The sequence below is a fragment of the Marmota flaviventris genome, chromosome 5, assembly GCF_047511675.1.
Source record: "Marmota flaviventris isolate mMarFla1 chromosome 5, mMarFla1.hap1, whole genome shotgun sequence".
NCBI lineage: Eukaryota > Metazoa > Chordata > Mammalia > Rodentia > Sciuridae > Marmota > Marmota flaviventris.
Window position 1 is genome coordinate 2,098,665 of NC_092502.1, and position 23,070 is coordinate 2,121,734.

At 59.5% G+C, this 23,070-nt stretch overlaps 1 protein-coding gene across 1 annotated transcript in view; it reads left to right on the top strand.

The window, feature by feature from the left end:
- Window positions 1-23,070, top strand: part of Obscn (obscurin, cytoskeletal calmodulin and titin-interacting RhoGEF) — a 128,710-nt gene that overhangs the window by 72,460 nt on the left and 33,180 nt on the right. Inside the window, 29 exon segments of the mRNA XM_071611901.1 lie at window positions 43-315; window positions 863-1,135; window positions 1,632-1,828; window positions 2,013-2,088; window positions 7,385-7,657; window positions 8,503-8,775; window positions 9,322-9,609; window positions 9,743-10,024; window positions 10,385-10,758; window positions 11,153-12,023; window positions 12,824-13,102; window positions 15,022-15,100; window positions 15,350-15,468; window positions 15,737-15,934; window positions 16,564-16,596; window positions 16,808-16,906; window positions 17,116-17,334; window positions 17,762-17,822; window positions 18,049-18,119; window positions 18,676-18,798; window positions 18,966-19,105; window positions 19,641-19,841; window positions 19,985-20,064; window positions 20,448-20,621; window positions 21,476-21,632; window positions 22,018-22,134; window positions 22,225-22,389; window positions 22,524-22,682; window positions 22,870-23,047. Coding sequence (XP_071468002.1) covers window positions 43-315; window positions 863-1,135; window positions 1,632-1,828; window positions 2,013-2,088; window positions 7,385-7,657; window positions 8,503-8,775; window positions 9,322-9,609; window positions 9,743-10,024; window positions 10,385-10,758; window positions 11,153-12,023; window positions 12,824-13,102; window positions 15,022-15,100; window positions 15,350-15,468; window positions 15,737-15,934; window positions 16,564-16,596; window positions 16,808-16,906; window positions 17,116-17,334; window positions 17,762-17,822; window positions 18,049-18,119; window positions 18,676-18,798; window positions 18,966-19,105; window positions 19,641-19,841; window positions 19,985-20,064; window positions 20,448-20,621; window positions 21,476-21,632; window positions 22,018-22,134; window positions 22,225-22,389; window positions 22,524-22,682; window positions 22,870-23,047 — 5,832 coding nt within the window.

The following is a 23,070-nucleotide window of genomic DNA, read 5'->3' on the forward strand; positions in this document are numbered from 1 at the left end:
GTGGGAACCTGCAGTCTTAAGCTTTCCTTTCTTGTCCCTCAGCCCCCAAGCCCAAGTTCAAGACCCGGCTGCAGAGCGTGGAGCAGGAGGCAGGCGGTGTGGCTCGGCTCTGTTGCCAGCTGAGCGAGGCTGAGCCAGGGGCCCCTGTGCAGTGGCTAAAGGAGGGCGTGGAGCTGCCTGTGGGCCCCAAATATGAGATGCGGTGCCAAGGGGCCACGTGCGAGCTGTTGGTCCACGGGCTGGAGGCCAAGGACACAGGAGAGTATGCCTGTGTGGTGGGTGGCCAGAAAACCTTGGCCTCCCTCAGGGTCAGAGGTGAGCCAACCAGGACCTCGTGCCACACCGTCTTCCTGACAGCTCCCCTGGGGGCATACCTGGCTGTGACAAGTGCAGCTCACAGGGTGGTGGAGGTCCCTCAGGTTATAGGCTCTCTTCTTCCTACACCACCCCCATTCTGATCCTCCAAGAGAAGGGCTTTATGGGGGTAGGCACGAAGCCTGCAGCACTGAAGGCTGTGCTCCCTCCTGCCCCCCAGCTGGCAGCAGACTGGCCTGAGCTGGCCTGGTGGCCCTTTCTGGCACCTACCTGCTCTTCCTGAAGGGTCTTACTTTCCTGGTGACCTGGCCAGGACTGGGCCTGCAGCAATGTTGGAGCCAAACAGGGCATCTATCCACTGTCCTGCAACCAGAGCTGTACCCTTGGCCTTGGGGAGACAGCCGCCCCAGCTGTTACTAGACTCATTGAGTGAAGCAGCTGGCAAATGCCACACAAGGCAGAGGAGTGTTAGGTGGCCAGGAAGGCTTTCTAGAGGGGCACTGGGGCTGGCCCAGCCTGAAAAGGGACCCTTCTTACCACCCACTAGAGCCTGAGGTGACCATCGTGAGGGGCCTGGTTGATGCTGAGGTGCAGGCTGACGAGGATGTGGAGTTCAGCTGTGAGGTGTCACGGGCTGGGGCCACAGATGTGCAGTGGCGCCTCCAGGGCCTGCCACTGCAGAGCAACGAGGTGACAGAGGTGGCTGTTCGGGATGGCTGCATCCACACACTCCAGCTGAAGGGTGTGACACTTGAGGACGCTGGCACCGTGTCCTTCCATGTGGGCAGCCATGCATCTTCTGCTCAGCTCACTGTCAGAGGTAGCCAGCTCTGGGTGGGCCTGCCCTATCACTGCCCCTGGGAGGCTGTCCCGGCCCAGCCTCTGTTTGGGACAGAAGTGGACAGCAAGGGTCCCTGCTTTGGGGAACCTTGGGTGTTGGTAGAGAGAGGGACTATGAACTGGCCATTTCTTAGTAGCTCCAGTCAGGACGGAATGATTCTGGGCTGAAGACTGAGTCATGCTGGTGAGCAGGCAGTGGTGGGCTTCCCAGAGCTTACCAGTTTTAAAGCTCCAGTTTCCCTCTCCTGATTTTCATGAGGGGTCACTGCAGACTGGCCGCCCCAGCCTTCAGCCATCTTGGCATTTCCCTTTGGTCAGAGCCCTGGCTAGAGGAAGGACTGATAACACACCCCCATGTACTGTCTTCAGGAATTGGGGTGGGGTCACCAGGGAGGACCCCCAGGATATGGAAGCTATGCTAAAGAAGGGAGCATCCTGGACACAGAGGCTGACACCTATGCCTACCCTGTGTCTAGTCCCAGAGGTGACCATCCTGGAGCCCCTGCAAGACATGCAGCTGAATGAAGGCCAGGATGCCCACTTCCGGTGCCGGCTGTCCAGAGCTGCAAGCCAGGAAGCCCGCTGGGCTTTGGGAGGGGTACCTCTGCAGGCCAATGAGATGAATGACATCACCGTGGAGCAGGGCACACTTCACTTGCTCACCCTGCACAAGGTGGGGCTCTGGGACTTGTTCCACTTGGACAGGGATGGTTCCAGCTCCATTCAGAAAGACCCTCCGCTAGGGGGTCGGGTTAGGGAGGTGATGAGCCCCATCACTGGGGGCTGGCTAGATGGACCAGTCCTTCCTGTCAGGATGAGTTGGCCAGGGCTGAGCATCTTCCTCCCTGTGTCCTCAGGTGACCCCTGAAGATGCGGGAACCATCAGTTTCCAAGTGGGCTCATGCAGCTCAGAAGCCCAGCTGAAAGTCACAGGTGGGCAGCTCTCTCCCATACCTAGGTCCTGGCCTGTGGATGCCTGTTTTCTGGGCACCACAGCATCTTGCCTAGTGGCAGCTGGTGTGTGTGTGAGTATGTGTGTGTGTGTGTGTGTGTGTGTTGGTGTGGGGAAGAAACCCTAGACTTAGCAATTTTCCAGTCCTTGATCCCTCAAGTCATGGAGTGGGGTAGGCTGGTGAAGATCTTGAGGAATGCTGTGTATGGGGGGAACACAGGCCAGGATTGGTATTCTCTGTAGGAGAGCCTTGCTGCCTTGGACCCTGAGGTGGAGACAGGGTCTTCTGGACATCATCTTCCAATGCCTGTCCTTCTGATATGGTCCATGTGGGCCCACACACATCCATGTTGAAACACTCTTGCATACCACACAAGCTCAAAGGTGTGGATGCAACAGCTCATGCGTGACACCTGTGTGGACTCAGGCATGGTGCACATGGCCCCAGAATGCAAACAGGACTTTAGGAATCTTCAACTTGGATTGTACCTTGACTCCACAGGTCACTCTTGAGTGCATTCCATTGCTGCCCTATTCCTGGTTCTCAGACTGGTCCCATCAGTCCACACCAATCATCCATTCATCCATCCACCCCTTAACCACCTCTCCATCCACCCTCCCATCCATCCATCTCTATCCATACATTTATTTATCAACCATCCATCCATCTACCATTCATTCATTTACTACCACCATCTGTCCACTGTCCACTCATGCACCCATTATCCATCTATCTATCCCTCCACTTTCCACTCATCTATTACCTATCTTCCATATCTAGCTATCCACATACCTTTCCACTCATCCTCTGTCCATCCATTTATCACACATTCATTCATCTATCATTCTGTCCATCCACTAACCCATTAACTATCCATCCATCCACCCATCAACCATCTACCAGCCACTATCAAACCACTTATCTACTCACCATTGCGCAAGCCCCTACCATGGTCAAGTCCTGGACCTTGAGGTCCAAAGGTAGCTTTGCCCTCAGGGATTCCCCATCTGCTTGGAGGAGCTGGACATGGAGACAGTGTATGTTTGAATCTCATGCTCTCCTCCCCAAAAACCTAAAGAATGGACAGATATGGTCAGCTCTGTGGCCTGGGGGCTGGGAAAGGCTACTTAGTGCCTTAGGTTGAGTGATGAAGATGAAGTGTCATGGGTTTCCTGAATGGGAGCAGTGCAGGAAGGGCCTTGTGTGTTCCTGGGGCGATGACTATGTGGGGGTGACATGGCTCTGTGTCCCTTGCCTGGGAAAGATGGCTCATTATGCATACCTCACTGTGATCTCAGGGGGAGGGCCCTGGGCCTAGGTGTGTGAATGGATGTCCAGGTAGGGGTGTGATAGGCAGACCTGGGAACTGGTGCTGGAGGCAAGACCCAGGAGCTGGCAGAGCAGGAGAAGGAGGTGCAGATGTACGCTTGGGGAAGGCAGGTGCTGGTGGGTTGCATCGATGGGGAGGAGTGTGGAGAGGCTCCTGAGGGAGGGCTTGCTGGGGTGGGCATGGGGGCTCTGGTGTCTGCCAGTGACTCCCACCTGTCCCATGTGGCCCGCCTCATGGGGTAAAGGCATCTAGGCCTTACCAAGCTGAACAGTGTCTCTGTCTTCACAAGGAGGCCCCAGGATGGCCCGTGGAAAGTGCTCAGAGAAGCATAGGGTGGCGGTGACATCCTCCCTGCCTGGCCCCAGGCAGCAGGTGGTGGAAGAAGTCTCTGTCTGGTCCTACTGGCTGTCCTGTGGGGGATGGGAGGATTAGACGTGGATGCTGGTATCCTCTCCCTCCGACCACCCTGAGTGTCCATCAGGAGGTAGACAGGATGGAGACTTTGTGGAGGACACAGGAGGGCAGCCATGATTCATCTGGGAAGGCCCTGAGCTCGGACCTTCTGTGTGACAGGGACAGGAATATTTGGATCCAGCATCAGGGCCCTGAACCCTGGGGCTGAGGGACTTCAGAGGACAACTGGATGAGGTGCCCTCTTGGTACTGAAGGTGCCCCCAAGGACAGAGAGGTCCCCTTCTGAGGCCAGCCACCACCCCTGGGGAGAAGCAGGTGCTGGGGCCTCTGCTTCCTGCCCTAACCTGGGTCAGACGAGGCATCCGCACTGGAAGGAGCCCCAGTCATGGGGCTTGGGGCTTGTCTGCCCTCCTGATGATCAGGGATGGCATGGCCTCCTCCGGGTGAAACCTGTAGTGTTCTGATGGGGTGTGAGCTGGGCTCTCCGTGGTGGCCTCTGTGCCTCCCTCTGTGATGAGGGTGGATTTCTAGACCCCAGGGCTCAGGTCATCCTTTTGGTCTGGATGGTGCCAGCAGGCCCCAGGGTGGCCCCACACCAGTGAACCTCAGAACTAGGCCAGCACATCCCATTTCCGACATCTGTTCTAGAGAACGGTCACTATTCTCTTCCTGTCATGCTTCCTCAACCTAGAACATTTGACCAGACACTCCCAACAGACATAAGCAGTTCTCCAGTGGACACCCACTGGGTGTCTTGTGATTCAGTTCTGACACTATCTACCCAGATTTAGCACAGACCCTGCAAGCTAAGGGCTCAGTCCATAGGCTTCCCCGGCTTCAGATATCAATGGCAAATCTCAGGTTGCTACCCAAACTTCTGAGTGGCTTCAAGTGAGGGCTCCCACTGTCCTCTCCTCATGCTTGACCAGTTTGCTAGGACAACTCACAGAAGTCAGGGACACACTCACCTTGGATAGCTTGTTGCAGAGGATCCCGCTCAGGGACAGCCAGGTGAAAGACAAGAATGGGAAAGGACACAGATTCCATGTCCTCTCCACGCTGCCCTCCCAGCCTGTGTTCAGCACTGTGGAAGCTCATCTGGTCTTGTTAAGAGTTTGTCTTATGGAGATTGATGTCCAACCACCCTGCTTTCTCAGAGGATGGGGCTGAGCCTTGTAACCCTGTAATCACTTGATCTTCTTGGTGACCAGTCCTTTCCTGAAGCTATCTCAGGGCTGGGCCTGAGTCACCTCATTAACATAATCTCAGGTGTGATTAAAAGAAAAAAAGAGCCTGTTATGTATAACGAAGGGACCTGCAGCATTTTCAGGAGATTCTGCTGGGTTAGGAGCTCTGGGCCAGGAACTGGGCATAAAGATAAAACCTGCTATCATAGGACACACCTGCACCAGTAGCCCCAGGTGGCCTCTAAGTGATGGACCCAGCCCTCCTTCTTGCCCTCTTATGCAGAGGCTGCACTGTGCCTGGTCCGTGGCCTGCAGAGTGTGGACGTCTTCGCAGGGGAGGTGGCCACGTTCTCCTGTGAGGTGTCTCGTGCGGGTGGGCCAGAGGCCCGCTGGTGGCTGGATGGCACCTTGCTACAGGACAGCCCCCAAAGTGCCATCACTGTGCGTGATGGGACCTTTCATTCCCTCACACTCTCGGGCCTAGGGGTGGCCGACTCAGGCACCGTCACCTTCCGCACAGGGCCCCTGGTCTCCACAGCCAAGTTGTTGGTCAAAGGTATTGACCACTGGGGATTTCCCCATGCTGGTGCTTCTGCTCCCGCTGCCACATGCTTCCTGCGGGCTCCTGGGGAAAGGGGGAGGATGGGCACTGAGGGTGGGGACTGTCCCCAGAGCCAGAGGCTGGGCATCACTCTACATGTGCCACCTACCCTGGGCACCCCAGGAGGCACAGTGGGCAGCTCTTACTTTTGAATGGGAGATCTAGCTGGAGGCTAGGTCCACTGCCACCTGCCAGGTAGGGCCAGTGCATTGCCGCCTGCTTGGCCACCAATCACCTAGTTAGCTGCACATCACCAGCCACGGGGGCCAGTCCCTTCAGGGGCCTTTTTGGGCTTCTGAGGAGAGGCCCATGCCCTTGGCCCTGGCCTACCTATCCCTGCTCACATCTGCTCCTCTGCTGTGAGCTCAGCTGAGATCCGTGCCCTTCTGGGGAGGAGCTGGCCAGACAGGGAGAGTAGCAGCTGCCAGGGTCTCCCTAGCCCCTTCCCAACAGCTCTGCCTGGTGCCTGCTGTGTGCTGTCATGTAAAATGTGTTGAGATTTCAACAAATGGAGATGGAATGGGGGCCCTGGGTGGGCAGCAAGGCCCCTGGGAGGGGCAAGCAGGGCAGGGGCTCTGGGTTCTGGGGCAGGCCCTAGGGCATCCAGAGGAGCCTTTCCAGTGGCGTATGTTTCTGGGGGCCAGCAGGTATGTGGGGCCAGGGGAGCTCTGCCTGGACAGAGGTGAAGCCTAGGCACTATGCTCATGGGTGAGGTGTGTCTGGTGGAGGGCTCTGGGCTGCGGTGTGGGTTCCCTTCCTAGCCACATGCCAGGCAGCTCTGCTAAACTGTCACCATGAAGCTCCATGCTTGCAGCCGCTGAAGCCACTAACACTGAGTGGGGTGGGTGGGCCATGGTGGTGCTGTTTCTCAGGGCTGATGCGTGTCCGGCGTGTTGGCCGACAGATCCTACGGTGGAGGTGGTCAGTGCCATGCAGGACCTGGCAGTGGAGGAGGGTGGCTCTGCCGAACTCCTCTGCCAATACTCACGGCCGGTGCAGGCCACGTGGAAGATGGACGAGCGGGAGGTACACGCAGATGGGCACCGTGTCATCATAGAGCAGGACTGGACTGTGGCCAGGCTGACCTTCAGGCCGGCCCTGCCCTGTGACAGTGGCATCTATTCTTGTGAGGCCGCAGGCACTCGCGTGGTGGCACTGCTACAAGTGCAAGGTGAGGCCACCTGGCGGGCAGCCCAGGTCCAGCACGGCTTTGGCGTGGCTCTGGCCATGCAGCAATGGTGGAGTGGCAGGCAGCAACAGCCAGCTCCGCACTGCAGGGGACCTACATAGTGGGAACAGGCCGGGGAGGTGGCAGGCAACCTGCCCTGGGCCTGCACTGCTGCCGGATCAGGGCATGCTGCTGCTGAGCTTCTGCTTCTGGGAGGAACCATGGCCAAGAGAACCTGAAAAGGAGGGGGGACAGGGGCCGAGGACCAGGGAGGCCTCCATCAGCAGGGCTATGGGGGGAGTGTACCTGAGCAGTAGCAGGGCCAGGAGGGCTTTTGGGACACGAGGACAGGGTTGTGTCCATGCCTGTGACTGAGCTGGCTGGGTGGTGTGAGTCTGCAGTCTGTGAACACCTGTGAGTTTCCTATGGTCAGGAGACCACTGTTGATGTGAGGGGCCCAAAGGGTGGGCAGGGTGTGGAGGGAACCCTACAGGCCTGGGTGCCGCCCTCCTGAAGCTGCTGGCTCTCCCAAGGGACAGTGAGGTCAGCAGTCCCTGAGCCTTGCTCTCCCTACAGCCAAGAACACCGTGGTCCGGGGCCTGGAGAATGTGGATGTGCCTGAGGGCGGGGAGGCCTTGTTTGAGTGCCAGCTGTCCCGGCCTGAGGTGGCTGCCCACACCTGGCTGTTGGACGATGAGCCCGTGCGCACCTCGGAGAACGCGGAGGTGGTATATTTCGAGAACGGCCTGCGACACCTACTGCTGCTCAAAAACCTGAGGCCACAGGACAGTTGTCGGGTGACTTTCCTGGCTGGGGACATGGTCACCTCTGCTTTCCTCACCGTCAGAGGTAATGGCAATGAGAGCTGGCGGGGTGGAGGTGGGTGAGACCCCTCCTACAGGAGGTTGGGCCACTTTCTGGGCAGCCCAAGGTGGCTTCCAGGACTCTCCCACCAGAAGGGAAGTTGCTCCTTGGGAACTCCCACCCTACCTCCAAAAAGAGTTGTCTGGGCTGCTCACTCAGGGGGATGGAGGATGGGGCCTGGGACAGGAGCAGCTTGCAGGAGAGTCCTCCACCTGGGCTGGTGGCCTCTGGGAGAGTACTGGGGCCCTGCACCGCTGCCGGATCAGGGCATGCTGCTGCTGAGCTTGTGCTTCTGGGGGAACCATGGCCAAGAGAACCCGAGAGGGAGTGGGGACAGGGGCCGAGGACCGGGGAGGCCTCCATCAGCAGGGCCATGGGGGGAGTGTACCTGCGCAGCAGCAGGGCCAGGCATGCTATTGGGACACGAGGACAGGTTTTGTCTATGCCTGTGACTGAGCCGGCTGGGTGGTGTGAGTCTGCCGTCTGTGAACACCTGGGAGAGGGCAGGGCCTGGAGAGTTGCCTGGAGGCAGGACATCAGTCTTTGAGATAAGCCCTGCGGCTAGGGAATGGAGTGAGATGTGGGGAGCCCGAAGGGGGTCTCCAAGACTCCTCCAGGGGCTGGGCAGCGCTCCCAGGACTGGAGTGCAGCTTCCAATGCAGGGCGTGTGTCTCCCAGGCCCCTCCAGTGTGGGGCTCTGCAGGTAGGGAGAGCTGGTGGAGATGGGGTCTCTGTCCACTCCCACTCAGTGGGAGACCCAGTGGGCCATGCTAGGCTTGCCCTCTCTGGACCCTCCTACACACCCGCATTCATTCCACCCCTGACTGCAGGCTGGCGCCTGGAAGTCCTGGAGGCCCCCAAGGATGTGGTGGTGCGAGCTGGCGCACAGGCTCGCTTCACCTGCGTGCTCAGCGAGGCCCTGCCGGTGGGCGAAGCCACCTGGTACATCAACGGAACTGCGGTACAGCCTGACGACGACTGGACCATCACAGCTGACGGCAGCCACCACACCCTGCTGCTACGCAATGCACAGCTACACCACGCTGGGGAGGTCACCTTTGCTGCCCGAGACGCAGTGACCTCAGCTCGACTTTCGGTGTTGGGTGGGTGGTTGACTGTGTCCCTTCTCTGCAGATTGGGTCACACTCCTGACACCAGGGTGGATGACCATCCTGGGCTGGGTCCTGCTATGAATCTGTCCCACCCTCAGAGTCTTAGGATGCTCCCTCCATTCCTAGGTGGCTTCTCCTGCAGGTGTGTGGGCCAGGTCACTAAAGTCTCAGGGCTGCTGTTGATCAGATGAGTCCTGGCTCAACCCTGAGTACCCCCTGAGGCCATGGTCCCCAGATCACCACCTACCTTCCCCTGCTTTGTACCTAGGAGAGGTCCAAGCTGGGCCCTGGAGGGGTGGGCAGGAGGAGCAAGGTTGCCAATCCATACGTGCTGGGGGCTCTCACTGGCCCCCCACTCAGAGTGGGCTCTGGGTATGGTCTCACGATGGTAGAGAAACGTATCAGCATCCCTTGCTACCAGGGCTCAGGGAGGTGATCTGCCCAGTGCCTACACTGTGTCCAAACCGGACCTCAGGGGTTGCTGGAGGGGGCCCGCAAGTCCCAGTGAATACACTGACCTACTCTTCTTCTCTGCAGGCCTCCCTGATCCCCCAGAGGATGCCGAAGTGGTGGGTCGCAGTGGCCACTCCGTGACGCTGTCCTGGGTGGCTCCCACAAGCGATGGTGGAGGGGGTCTGTGTGGCTATCGGGTAGAGATGAAGGAGGGGTCCAAGGGCCAGTGGCGTTTGTGCCACGAGCTAGTGCCTGGGCCTGAGTGTGTGGTGGATGGACTGACTCCTGGGGAGACCTACCGTTTCCGAGTGGCTGCTGTGGGCCCTGCAGGTGCTGGGGAGCCTGTGCACCTGCCCCAGATGGTCAGGCTGGGTGAGTAGCCATCTTGGTCCTGGATAATGGCCAGCTTCTCCAAAGTGGAGGGAAGAGTTGGCAGGGTGAGGTCTGGACCCTGGAATGCCCCCACACCTGATGTGGCCTGTCCTCCGTGGACACTGTTCCCCAGCAGAACCAGTGGAGCCTGTACCTCCCCCGCCCCCTACCCCTGTGAGCCGGCAGGTGGTGGCCGGAGAGGATGTCTGTCTGGAGGTGGAGGTGGCAGCTGAGGCCGGCGAGGTTGTCTGGCACAAGGGGACGGAGTGCATCCAACCCAGTGGGCACTTTGAGGTCCTTTCCCGGGGTCGGCAGCAGACACTGGTGATCAAGGGCTTCAGGGCAGAAGACCAGGGCGAGTACCGCTGTGGCCCTGCCCACGCCCTGGCCTCCATGGAGGCTGCCACCTTCCAGGGTGAGTACTAGGTTTTGGGCTGGGAAACCTTGAATGTGGAAGGAGGTGGCCTGTCCCTCCCCATCACTTTCTCCCTGGAGGCTGTCAGTGCCCCACCTCTGAGCCTGATCCAGGTGCATTCCCTGTGCATGTGTCCCACCCCTGCAGTGTGGGCCTGTGATTCTAGGCCCAGGCTCACTGTGCAGAGCCATTTTCTGTTCTGGTCACCACATTGTCTATGCAGGAGGTGAACTGACATAGGGAGGGAAGACTGAGGCTCGGTGCTTCTAGACCTGGTAAAACCAGGTGCCAAGTGGGGAACAGAGGTCCAGTGATGGGCTTGGGGTCAAAGCTCCGGTGATACCCTCCTGCTCTCCTCAGTGGTGCTGACCCCTGGCTCTGGGGACGAGGCTCCCACACAGCCCAGCCTGCCCCCTGAGGCAGCCCAGGAGGGTGACCTGCACCTGCTGTGGGAGGCCCTGGCCAGGAAGCGTCGCATGAGCCGTGAACCCACGCTGGACTCCATCAGTGAGCTTCCAGAGGAGGATGGCCGCGTGCATCACCTACGGCAGGAGGTGGAGGAGGTGGCCCCTGACCTCTCTGAGGGCTACTCCACAGCTGATGAGCTGGCACGCACTGGAGAGGCTGACCTCTCGCACACCAGCTCTGACGACGAGTCCCGGGCAGGCACACCTTCCCTGGTTACTTACCTCAAGAAGGCTGGGCGGCCTGGGGTCTCACCCCTGGTCAGCAAGGTGAGCCTCTGCTTGGCTTGCAAGGGGAGGCCCAGTGTTTTACCCTTGCCACTACCACCCACGTGCTTGTCCCTCCTTCCACAGATTTCTCCACCCGTGCATCATCCATCTACTGCTAAATCCTTTTCCTATAAAGCTGGGGCCAGTCTCTCTGGTGTTCCTCGTTACCCATCAGTCCCCACTGGGGACTGTATAGAGTGATTTCAGGGAGTTGGGCTTGCTTTGTGATAGCAACAAGAGCCAGCAGGTACCTCATACTCCATGAGGCTGGCACAGTTGCCAGGGCCTGAGAGGCAGAATGGATAGCCGTCCGGAGATCAGTGCTGGGCCCTGGTCTTATGTGTCTGGCCTCGGGGCCCCGGTCTCACTGTGATACTGTGCTCTGTGCCCACAGGCCAGGGCCCCAGCACCCTCCTCTGTGGAACCACAGAAGAAGCAGGAGCACCCAGCCCAGGTGCACCCACCACCGATCGGTCTGAGTGCTGAGGATCTGGGCGACCCCTCCATGGACAAGGCAGCAGTGAAGATTCAGGCTGCCTTTAAGGGCTACAAGGTCCGGAAGGAGATGAAGCAGCAGGAAGGACCCGTATTCTCCCACACATTTGGGGACACTGAGGCCCAGGTGGGGGATGCCCTGAGGCTGGAGTGTGTGGTAGCCAGCAAGGCTGATGTGCGAGCATGCTGGCTGAAAGACGGCGTAGAGCTCACTGACGGGCGGCACCACCACATCGACCAGCTCGCGGATGGGACGTGCACCCTTCTGGTCACTGGCCTGGGCCGTGCCGACACTGGTCGCTACACCTGTCAGGTGAGCAACAAGTTTGGCTGTGTGAGCCACAGCGCCTGTGTGGTGGTCAGTGGCACCGAGAGTGAGGCCGAGAGCTCCTCCGGGGGCGAGCTGGACGACGCCTTCCACCGCGCTGCCCGGCGTCTGCACCGGCTCTTCCGCACCAAAGGCCCAGCGGAGGTTTCTGACGAGGAGCTGTTTCTCAGCGCTGACGAGGGTCCCGGGGAGCCAGAGCAGCCTGCGGACTGGCAGACCTACCGCGAGGATGAGAATTTTGTCTGCATCCGTTTCGAGGCCCTGGCCGAAGCTCACAGGGCAGTCACCTGCTTCCGAGAGATGTTCACCACCATGGGCATCGGGGTGGAGATCAGCCTGGTGGAGCAGGGGCCCAGGGGGGTGGAGATGCGCATTGGCAAGGTGGCCCCTGCCCCTGCAGCACCTCCGGAGCCAGTGTCCACTCAGCTGACTTCTGATGCCGGTGAGTCCAACTGCTCCACAGAGTTGGGTCGGGAGCTGGAGTCCAAGGGGGTAGAGGAGGAGTGAGGCCAGCAGTGGCCAGCACCAGCTGAGAGGTCCAGGGGTTACCTGGGCTCCAGCACTCTGCAAGTGCAGCCTCCGAGGTGTAAAAAGTCCCGACTCATTGAACAGAGCTGAATTTGAATCTCAGCTCTGCCTCTTATTAGCTGTGTGCGCTTAGGGAAGCCACACAGTCTATCAGAGCCTCGGCTTTCATGTGGGCAAAATGGGAAAGTGAATACTTACTTTCTGGAGAGTTTTATTTATTTTTTCCCAAGGAGTCTTGGAGATATAACCCGTATAGGACAGGCACCCACTTCCACAAGGCACTCCACTTCCATTTCACCCACTGAGTTACTTATCAGCCACGCCACTGTGCCTGCATCTCTGCAGGGACAGGAGGTAGCTGGGATCAGTTACCCTGGCATGCCCAGAAGTTGCTCTCCTACACCCCAGATCCCTACCAGCCCTCAGCCTTCCGCAGTTACTGCTCTTCCCATCCCTGTCTAGCGCTTCATCCCTCTTGCCTCCTGGTGGCCTGGGCAGCAGGAGAGGCTTTTAGAGAGCTGGGGAGAGGGCTAAGCCTAGCAGGCAAGCTTCAGGGTCTGTGTCACGTCAGGTCTGCAGGTGCTCCCACATGGCCTGTTGCCGGGCAGCTCACGCATGTCAGACCACCCAGCTGGTGTGATCGGTGTGTCTGTGGCCACAGGTGTGAGTGGCATGCCCAGGCTAACATGCTGCATGCCCCACCTGCTGTTCTAGCCCCCGTGTTCCTGACGGAGCTGCAGAACCAGGAGGTGCAGGATGGGTACCCCGTGAGCTTCGACTGCGTGGTGACGGGCCAACCTGTGCCCAGTGTTCGCTGGTTCAAGGACGGGAAGTTGCTGGAGGAGGATGATCACTACATGATCAATGAGGACCAGCAGGGTGGCCACCAGCTCATCATCACTGCTGTGGTGCCCGCAGACATGGGCGTCTACCGCTGTCTGGCAGAGAACAGCGTGGGCGTCTCCTCCACCAAGGCTGAGCTCCGAGTGGAGCGTGAGTGCACTCTGGGGGTCTGTGTTACCAGGGTGGGGATGAGAGTCTCCTGAGCAGGGCTGGAAGAGTGATCCAGGGCTCTGGTCTCAGACCAGACAGGAGTTAGGGCCTTCAGGTCTTAAGCTGGTGGAGACTTCCCTGGAGCCAAGCTCAAGGCCACAGTTCCCCCCGGGAGCCCAATGGTGGAGGGTGGAGGTCTCTTGTGTCTGCCGAAGGCGTCCAGGCTGGGGAGACCAGGAAGGTGTGGAAGAGGAGCCAGGGGAGCCCAGCTGCTCAGCCATTGCCTTGGGGCTGCTCTGGAGCCCTGGCTATTGTTGCAGGAGCCCTCAGGAGACGCTTGGGCGTGCGGGTAGCTGCTGCCACTGAGTATCAGGACACTTGCTCTTTGTTTGGATTCCTGATGGTGCTCATGGGCCTGGGATCTCCTGGGTGTTGAGGGTTTCTGTTGTTCTAATGAGGTGACTCTTGCAGGGTCCCTGTAGCCTTGGTGGGCAGGCCGGCCAGGAAGACCAAGCTTTGACAGGAAGCCTGGAAAGGGCCCCACCCCATCCACTGGGGATGGCGTGTGACACGGCTGGAGTAGGGTGCCCAGGCTGTGGGCCTCAGGGAACTTCGGCCTGATGGAAACAGAGGTGCTGGCAGGGGCTGTGCCCACCACACCTTGCCCGACATGATCTCACATCTGGCTGCTCCTGAGGTGTCCTTAAGACACCTTCAGCCTAGGCAACAGGACCCTTGGTTGGCTTCTGTGAGCTGCCATGGCAGGTTACTCCTGCCCCAGGGAGGCCATGGGTCCTGATTTATAGCCATTGGGTCCACCCCAGCGAGGAGCCTGGGCTTCTGACTGGCCTCTGAAGCAGGTTGTCTTGGGGCCTGACCTGGCCCCAGACAAACAGGGTCAGAGCTGAGCTGGGCTAGAGGACATGCAGCTGGCGGGTGCCCTGGCCGCAGAGCTGCTGCTGGTGTGTGTGGGGTCGTGGTGGAGGTTCCCCTGCACACAGGCATGCTTGGAGCCGTGGCATAGTGTGCGCTGATGGCTGGTCTCCTTCCAGAGCTGAAAGAGCTCTTCACGTGTTCCTGATTCCGGGCTGCATCAGAGGCATGACCTCGGTCTTTCCCTTTCTTGAGGGCACCGTGTCTGGCCTGATGAAGGCTAGGGTCTCTGCTCTTTCTTGCCTGCTTGGGCTTTGCCACACTTATGCAAGTGCTGCCTGAATGTGAGACATAAAGACCCACATGTGTGCTTTCTTCTGGAAACTTTGTGGTAGCTCTTAAGTTGAGGTCTTTGGTTCCCTTGGAGGGAATTTGTGAGTGTGAGGTAAGGCTCCAAGTTCACTCTTGCTCAACACCATTTGTAAAAGACTATTTTCTTCCATTTTATTATCTAAGAAATCTTGTAAAGTCCCCCAATTTTACCTGAATGTCACTGAGAACGTGGCAAGAAGGGCCAGGGATCTCGGGTCCTTGGCTGAGGCGCAGCTGCCATTCAGCTCCCACTGGCCCCAGGCCCAGGGCCACACCTCCCAACCATCCTGCTGGGGTAGGACGCTGGTTCAAGGACGGGAAGTTGCTGGAGCATGGGCACTCTGGGGACTCTTGCTTGGCCCACAGTGGCGGAAGTCCAGCTTGTTGCCCCTTCTTGGCCAGAAATCCAAGTCTCTTTCTCTTGGTTTTGAGGCTTGTGTCTCCAACCTCTCGTGCCCTGGTGGGATGGAACCAGAAGGTTCTGCCACTGTCCCTGTCTGCTGTTCCTGGAGACTCAGGTCATATGACATTTTGTGCTGGGCCTAAGAGGCTTGCAGTTAGTTATGGGTGTGGAAGAATGAGGCTGGGAACAGCAGGAGTGGGCAGGCCCAGGAGGGCGCGTCCCCCTGAAATCCCAGAGTCCTGAGCCTCCTCCACTCACTTTTCCTCCCCAGTGACCAGCACAGACTACGACACTGCCGCAGACGCCACGGAGACCTCATCCTACTTCAGTGCCCAGGGATACCTGTCTAGGTGGGGCCACACAGACAGCAGCCCAGGGCCTCCCGGGAAGTGGTGATCTGGGCTGGGTGGCTTAGATCGACTGTCCCAAGCCTGCAGCTTTCAGTCAGACCCTGGCCGTTTCTGTCCCTCTGCCCCTCCACTCAGCAGACAGGGAACCTCAAACCCATCCGCCTCTGATCTTCACCCCGTGGGCCCTCCCGCCTGGCCCCTCAGCCTGCTCCACTTTATGGCTACCCTCTTATTTGTCTTTTTTGCCAGCCGGGAGCAAGAGGGAACCGAATCAGATGAGGGGCAGCTGCCCCAGGTGGTGGAGGAGCTGAGGGACCTCCAGGTGACCCCTGGTACACGCCTGGCCAAATTTCAGCTCAAGGTGAAAGGTGAGGTGCTGGGGAGTGGGCACCGTAGCTGGAGGGAGGCCAGGAGCTGTCTCCCGTTGGTCACACGTGGGAAGGGCCTGACCAGTGGAGGTCAGGAGGTCATGTGTGCCTGCTGCTGGGCAACAGGAGGCTGCCACCCCATTCCCCATACCAGAGGCTCGCTGGCCTCTGAGCAACCTCTTTTCTGGGCCTTTGTCTGTCTCCCATCGAAAGAGTATAGTGACCATTGAGAATGGTCCTGTGCTGACCACTCTCCTCCATGGGGTAGGCTACCCAGTCCCCAGATTGTACTGGTTCAAAGACGGCCAGCCCCTGTCTGCGTCTGCCCACATTCGCATGGCTGACAAGAAGACACTGCACACCCTGGAGATCGTCTCTGTCACCCGGGAGGATGCTGGCCAGTATGCGGCCTATATCAGCAATGCTGTTGGTGCTGCCTACTCATCTGCCCGGCTGCTGGTCCGAGGTGTGTGCCCTGAAGGAGTGAGCAGTGCCACATGTACTGCATGCCAGGCCCCCATCAGGCCGGGGCCCAGCCCATTGCCCCTGTGCACAGTGGCACAGATGGCAGAATTGCCCCACAGGAGCGGGTGCCCAGTGGGGCTTGGATGCCCTGAGTGATGGGCAGGCTCTTGGGGGAAGCGGATGAACACTGGGCCCAGCAGACCTGCACAAAGCCCCAGTGGCAGCTCTGACAAGAAAACTCCTGTGTCCTTATTTTCCCAAACGTTCTGAGCACTGAGAGCTGACTCCCAGTTTCACCCACACTGGTCCTGCGGAGAGACTATTGCTGGGTCCTCCTCTTGCCTCTCAGGGTGCAGCCCCAGCTGCCATCTCCCAGTGCCCATGTGGTTCCAGGCGGGGCCCCAGACTCCCAGTGGGCACAGGGAGGGTGGGGATGTCACACGGATGTACACTGGAGTGTGAGTTCCTTGGCCTCCCAGCCAAGGTTTCAGGCAGGGTAATGGACCTTTGACCATGGGTGGGGCCATGCGCAGGTCCCCCCACTGGGCAGTAGGACCAGGACCTTCCCATGTGTAGGGAAGCAGGGGAATCTATGCGTGCTGCACATCTGACTCCCTCTGCACTTTTCAGGCCCCGATGAACCAGAAGAGAAGTCAGCATCAGGTGAGATGGCCCTGTGGGCAGATAGAGACTGGGTGGATTGTGGGCGTGAGGCCAGAGTGGACCAGCCCTGGGCCTGGTAGTGGTGGAGGTGCAGGAAGAGGGCTCTCTGGGGCCACAGAGAACTACCTGGGGTTCCCAGAACAAGGACATCAGGACGTGGGAGCTGAAGGAGGGGTGCCAGGTGTCCCCATGGCTGTCCTTGCTCTCCCAGATGTGTGTGAGCAATTGGTGCCACCCCGCATCCTGGAGAGGTTCACCCCCAAGAAAGTGAAGAGGGGCTCCAGCATCACGTTCTCGGTGAAGGTGGAAGGTGGGCATCCTCACTCCCCAGAGAAAGAGCACCCCCAGGGCCCCCATGCCACCCTCCCATGGGTCGCCCATGTCACCCTCCCACAGGCCGCCCATGCCACCCTGCATGGCCTCCTGCTCCAACCCTCATATCACTCAGGCCAAGCACCCTCTTCTGGAGGCCCATAGCCAGTGGGGCTGTGTACCCACTGAGCCCTCTCCTGCCCACAGGATGCCCGGCCCCCACCATACACTGGCTCAAAGAGGAGGCCGAGAGAGGCGTGCTGTGGATTGGCCCTAACACCCCAGGCTACACTATGGCCAGCTCTGCCCAGCAGCACAGCCTGGTCCTGCTAGATGTGGGCCGGCAACACCAGGGCACCTACACGTGCATTGCCACCAACGCTGCTGGCCAGGCCCTCTGCTCTGCCAGCCTGCAAGTCTCAGGCCGTGAGTAGGGAGCCTGGGTGTGCTGAGGGACCAGCTTGGGATGTATGGCCTTCACCCACCTGTGATCCTTCTCCTGCAGAACCCAAGAGCAGTCTGGGCCCAGTGGTGCAGGCCAGTTTGGCCTGGAACCTCAGACCTGCCCGGATGGTGCACAGATGGTCTGCAGGCCCTGCCCAGAGCCCTCTGTTCAGCCCCTCTGAAGGATGGTGCTTGGAGGGCAGGCCTGTCCCCCAACCCCATGGGTGACCAAGCGCTGAGAATGGACAGGGAGGTGGGCTTAGGCACAGACCCTTGCCAGGGCTTCTTAGGGACAGTGCAGGCAGGGCCCCCAGGGTGGTCTAGATGTCCTGGGTAGAGGTCACAGCCCAGGACTCAAGGTGTCGGAGTGCAGGACTGGTCCTGACAGCTCCCCTGGCTCTCTGGACAGTGCCCAAGGAGGAGGAGCAGGAGAAGATGAAGGAGGCTCTCATTTCTACCTTCCTACAGGGGTAAGTGGGCACCCTGACTGACTTACCCAGTGGGCTAGGGTGGTGTAGCCCTGTGGGTGGTCACCCCTTCCCTGTGCAGCTTTTCCACACTATAAAATGAAGTTTTTATGGACCCCTTCTGGTGTGGAGCCCCTGATTGTGGTGTCCTGGCCCCTAGGCCCCCCTCTATGGGGAGCAGAGTGGTGGGGTCCAAGCTGGGCTTGCAGGACACCCCTCCTCCCCTCAGGACCACCCAAGCCATCTCAGCACAGATGTCAGAGTCTGCTGGTCTCACCGGCCTTGCTGGGCAGAGGAAAGGTATGCCTGGGTTGGGTGCAGGGGAGGCCGCCCTTTGAACCTGAGCAGCCTGGGTTCTGGGCAGGTCCCTGCCCTCTCATGGCTAGCTCCCAGCTCTGGTTGTAGTCAGAGCTGTTTCTAACCTCTGTGGTCAGGGGGCCCATGCCCAGTGGGCTATGTGGAGGTTTGGGTTTCAGATGTTAAGAAGAGCCACAAAGTCACCTCAGCCCCAACGGCCCCAATCCCACCTCAAGCCTGATGCCAGGCTGGATCCTGCCCAGCCCTGTCCTCAGCTCCCTCACCATCTGCCTGCAGCCCTGCCTGCCACCTGCTGCCCCTTAGCTGTGCTTGCCGTTCTCTGGCCACTTGCTGCCTCTTCTGTTCAAACTTGTTCCCTTCATTCTCATCCCTGGTCACAGGCTCTGCATCCTGCTGACCCCACTGGTCTCTTCCTGCTGGCACCACCTCATGGTCTCCCTGCCAGGGCCTGGTCTCCTGCTCACCATCATCCCCTAGGGGAATTGCGGTGAACTTTTGGGGGAAGCATGACCACACAGTGTTGTGTTTGCTCCTCCAGGGGAGGCCCTGGTGGCTGAGGAGGCCCACGGCCACCTGTCCCTCACTGAGGTGGGCACAGAGGAATTCCTACAGAAACTCACCTCCCAGATCACTGAGATGGTGTCGGCCAAGATCACACAGGGTGAGGGGGCCAGGATGGGCATCCAGGGTCCCCAGGGGAGGCTGGGACCCTGTGTCCTCGCATGGGGCCTGGCCAGGACTCTGTGCCTGGGAGCCCTGGAGACTGGCTGGTGGTAGGCAGTAGGGGGACAGCCTTCCAGGGACATCACAACCCTTGTGTTCGCCCAGCCAAGCTGCAGGTGCCTGGAGGTGACAGTGATGAGGAGTCCAAGACTCCGTCCGCCTCCCCCCGGCATGGCCGGTCGCGGCCCTCCTCCAGCGTCCAGGAGTCATCCTCGGAGTCAGAGGACGGGGACTCCCGAGGAGAGGTGAGTGGGCTGGAACCCTTGGGAGCAGGGCTTGGGGCCTAACCTGCTGAAGAGACAATGTGGGGCTGCAAGGGCCGGGTGCCACCCAGGGAGGGGCGTCACCCCCAGAGACACCAAGGCACACCAGAGGTTGGAGCAGAGGGCAGGGTCTCTGCACGTGGGTTCCTGCAGAGCACTACCTCTGATGTCACTCTCACTGCCATCTGTGGAGAGTGTGCCTCTGTCTCCAGAGCCCCACCACCTCTTGGGTTGCAGGGGGCAGTGGGCAGCAAGGCGCTGTGAGCAACCACAGTCTAGGCGCCCATCCACGTGGGCAGGAGCCAGCACCTGTGCAGAGTGACCCTGGGGGCTCCTCCCCTGTGGCCCCGGACTGGGTACCTCCTCGGCCCCTGGACTCAGCACCCTCCCCTCTGTGCTCTTGGGGGTTTTAGGGGGTTGGGAGAACCTCTCCCTCCTCAGAGGTGGGGGGCCATGGGGGGCCTTGGCAGGCCTCACCCCTCTGGCCCCGGGACTTAGGCCCCTTTCTCTTTATCAGATCTTTGATATCTACGTGGCCACGGCCGACTACCTGCCCCTGGGGGCCGAGCAGGACGCCATCACACTGCGGGAAGGCCAGTATGTGGAGGTCTTGGACTCAGCCCACCCGCTGCGCTGGCTTGTGCGCACCAAGCCCACCAAGTCCAGCCCCTCCAGGCAAGGCTGGGTGTCACCAGCCTACCTGGACAAGAGGCTCAAGGTATGGTAGTCTGGGGAGGGTGCCAAGGCCCTGGGATCCTGGCCCTTGGCCAGAGAACCCTGGAAGTAAGGGACAGGAGCCCGGTGGCCACAGAGGAGGTGGAACAAACTGGTGCCCTGGGACAAACTCCTGTCTCTCAACAGCTGTCTCCTGAGTGGGGGCCCAGTGAGGCCCCCGAATTCCCCGAGGCCGTGTCCGAGGATGAGTACAAGACCAGGCTGAGGTATGTGTTGGGGAGGGCTGAGGGTGGAGCCACAGCTGGCTGCTGGGCCTCAAGGGCCAGCTGGGGTTCTGCCCTGCTTCTTCATGGGGGACCTGTGCTTGCTGAAGCTGTGTGAGCCTCCTTAGGTCACGGTCCTGCCCCTGGTTTCTGCAGCTGTGCCCTCCCAGAGTCTCATGCGGGAGGACTTCTTGGGGAAGAGGTGGTACCCTTGCTCTACCACCTACCCTTTCTGAAGCTGGGTGACAGGCTTCTGATCACAGGCACCCCGTTTAACTGCAGTGCGAGGGAGCAAGCTCTCCATGTGTCCCTAATCCCCATGTGGAGAGTAGGGACAGTGGGAGCAGGACAGCTGCTGGGCCCCCCTGATGCCACCCTTCTGCCAGCTCTGTCATCCAGGAGCTGCTGAGCTCAGAGCAGACCTTCGTGGGTGAGCTTCAGTTCCTCCAAAGCCACTACATACAGCAACTGGACCGTGCTCCCCGAGCGCCAGCAGCCGTAGCCAGCCAGAAAGCAGTCATTTTTCGCAATGTGCAGGACATCAGTCACTTCCACAGCAGGTAGGCAAGGCCACACACATGCATGTGAGGTGCATGCACAGCTGTGGGTCAGGCCTCGTGGAGGGTGACATGCAGCAGCTGGGGTAGGAGCTCGATTTACCCATGGGCACATCCCACTTGTGTGATGCCCCAGTGACAGATGCTCGCCATATGGATTGAAGGCTGCAGAATTCCTGCCACCCATGAGCACTAACACAGGCCCATGTGCATGCACATGAATGCACACGGGCACACAGGAAGTCCCATGTGCACACCACATATGCTCACGCACCCAGCCTCAAATGTGCATGCACATGTGCTTGATATGCATGTGCACATAGTGTACATGTGTGCACACATACATATGTGAATCCTGTACAAAAAATATGCATACATGCTGGATACACATAGATATATGCACTCACACGCATGCTGATCTCTATGCATGTGCACTCTTGCACACTCACACAGGCATTTGAGTGCACGTGTGTGCCATATGGACATCCACACACACACATTCAGGTAAACACATGCACACATACTATACACACATGCCACACATGCATGGCCACATCTGCACACTTGTGTATACATGCACAGTCACATGCATGCACACATGCACCCACACACATGCACATGCATGTACCCACGTACACATGCACACATACTACACATCTGCACACTCGTGGGCAAGTGTACATACCCATGCACTTCTGTACGTGCCCACGTGTCTGCGCACCCAGCTTAGTATACTCAATCTCACAGGCCCAGAACCCACTCCTGGGCAAGAACCATAGCCTCTCAAGGAGAGGGCCCAGGACTGGGCTGTGAGCTGTGCCTGACCCTGTCCCTGACCCTGTCCCTCTCTGTGGCAGCTTCTTGCAGGACCTGCAGCGCTGTGACACAGATGATGATGTGGCCATGTGCTTCATCAAGAACCAGGAAGCCTTTGAGAAGTACCTGGAGTTCCTGGTGGGCCGTGTGCAGGCAGAGTCCGTGGTTGTCAGCATGCCCGTCCAGGAGTTCTACAAGGTGCCCGTGCCTGGTTCCATGGCGTTGGCCACCGGGCCCCTCCCTGGCTGCTCCCAGGCCTAGTGCTAGCCTTGACTCCCACCAGAAAACTCACTGACCTGAAAGTCCCCTGAGGCTTAGCCCTTATCCTGTGCTCATGGCCTTAGTTCATATTCCCTTATCTCTCCCCTCAGTCCCCAGGGCCCCTTGAGCCTTGTAGCTCTGTGCTCCTGGGCTGGCCACTTCACTGCCCAAGTCCTGTGCTTGCCACCAGCTAGATGGTAACACAGCCATTACCCAGGTTCAGGGCCAGGTGTGAGAGTACCCCTGGGATGTCCTATACTGTCAGGATGCCCTCACTGGGGCTGTGCCTTCTTGCCCGAAACCCGCCCTGTGGTGCCTACAGAAATGCGCTGAGGAGATGCTGTCTGCTGGGGACCCCTCGCAGCCACCCCCACCCCCACTGCAGCACTACCTGGAGCAACCGGTGGAGCGGGTGCAGAAGTACCAGGCTCTGCTCAAGGTGGGCAGCCCTGTCCTGCCCCAGCCCTGAATGTCCAGGCCGGGCCTCGGGGCTGAAGCGGTCTGGGTCCTGACCCTTGGTCCGCCTCAGGAGCTGATCCGCAACAAGGCCCGGAACCGGCAGAACTGCGCCCTTCTGGAGCAGGCCTACGCAGTCGTGTCGGCGCTGCCCCAGCGTGCCGAGAACAAGCTGCACGTGTCCCTCATGGAGAACTACCCTGGCACCCTGGAGGCCCTGGGGGAGCCCATCCGCCAGGTGGGGGGACTTGCGTCTGCTGCCATGTGGTTGGGTGTGGCTTTGGTGGGTGCTGGGCTCATAGATGACCCTGGGGTCTGCGCCCAGGGATGGGCCAGGCAACCACAGTCCAACCGCATCTACTCACACCCCAGGGCCACTTCATTGTGTGGGAGGGCGCACCAGGGGCCCGCATGCCTTGGAAGGGCCACAATCGCCACGTCTTCCTGTTCCGGAACCACCTGGTGATCTGCAAGCCCCGACGAGACTCGCGCACCGACACCTTCAGCTATGTGTTCCGGAATATGATGAAGGTCTGTGGTGCCAGGGGCTGGGGGTGTCATGCAGGCCGGTGGAGGTTTCCCTGTTCCTGGGCTCCAGGGTGGCCACTGGAGCAGAACTTGCCATTGTTCTGGGGTGACCTGGGCATGGTCCTACTGGACCCTGTCTGTCTGGGGATGCTTAGCTCTGTCCTCCCACTAATGTTGCACCCCTCAACAGCTAAGCAGCATCGACCTGAATGACCAGGTGGAAGGGGACGACCGTGCCTTCGAGGTGTGGCATGAACGGGAGGACTCTGTGCGCAAGTACCTGCTGCAGGCGCGCACAGTCATCATCAAGCACTCCTGGGTGAAGGAGATCAGCGGCATCCAGCAGCGCCTGGCCCTGCCTGTGTGGCGTGAGTGTCCCTGGTGCTGTGCT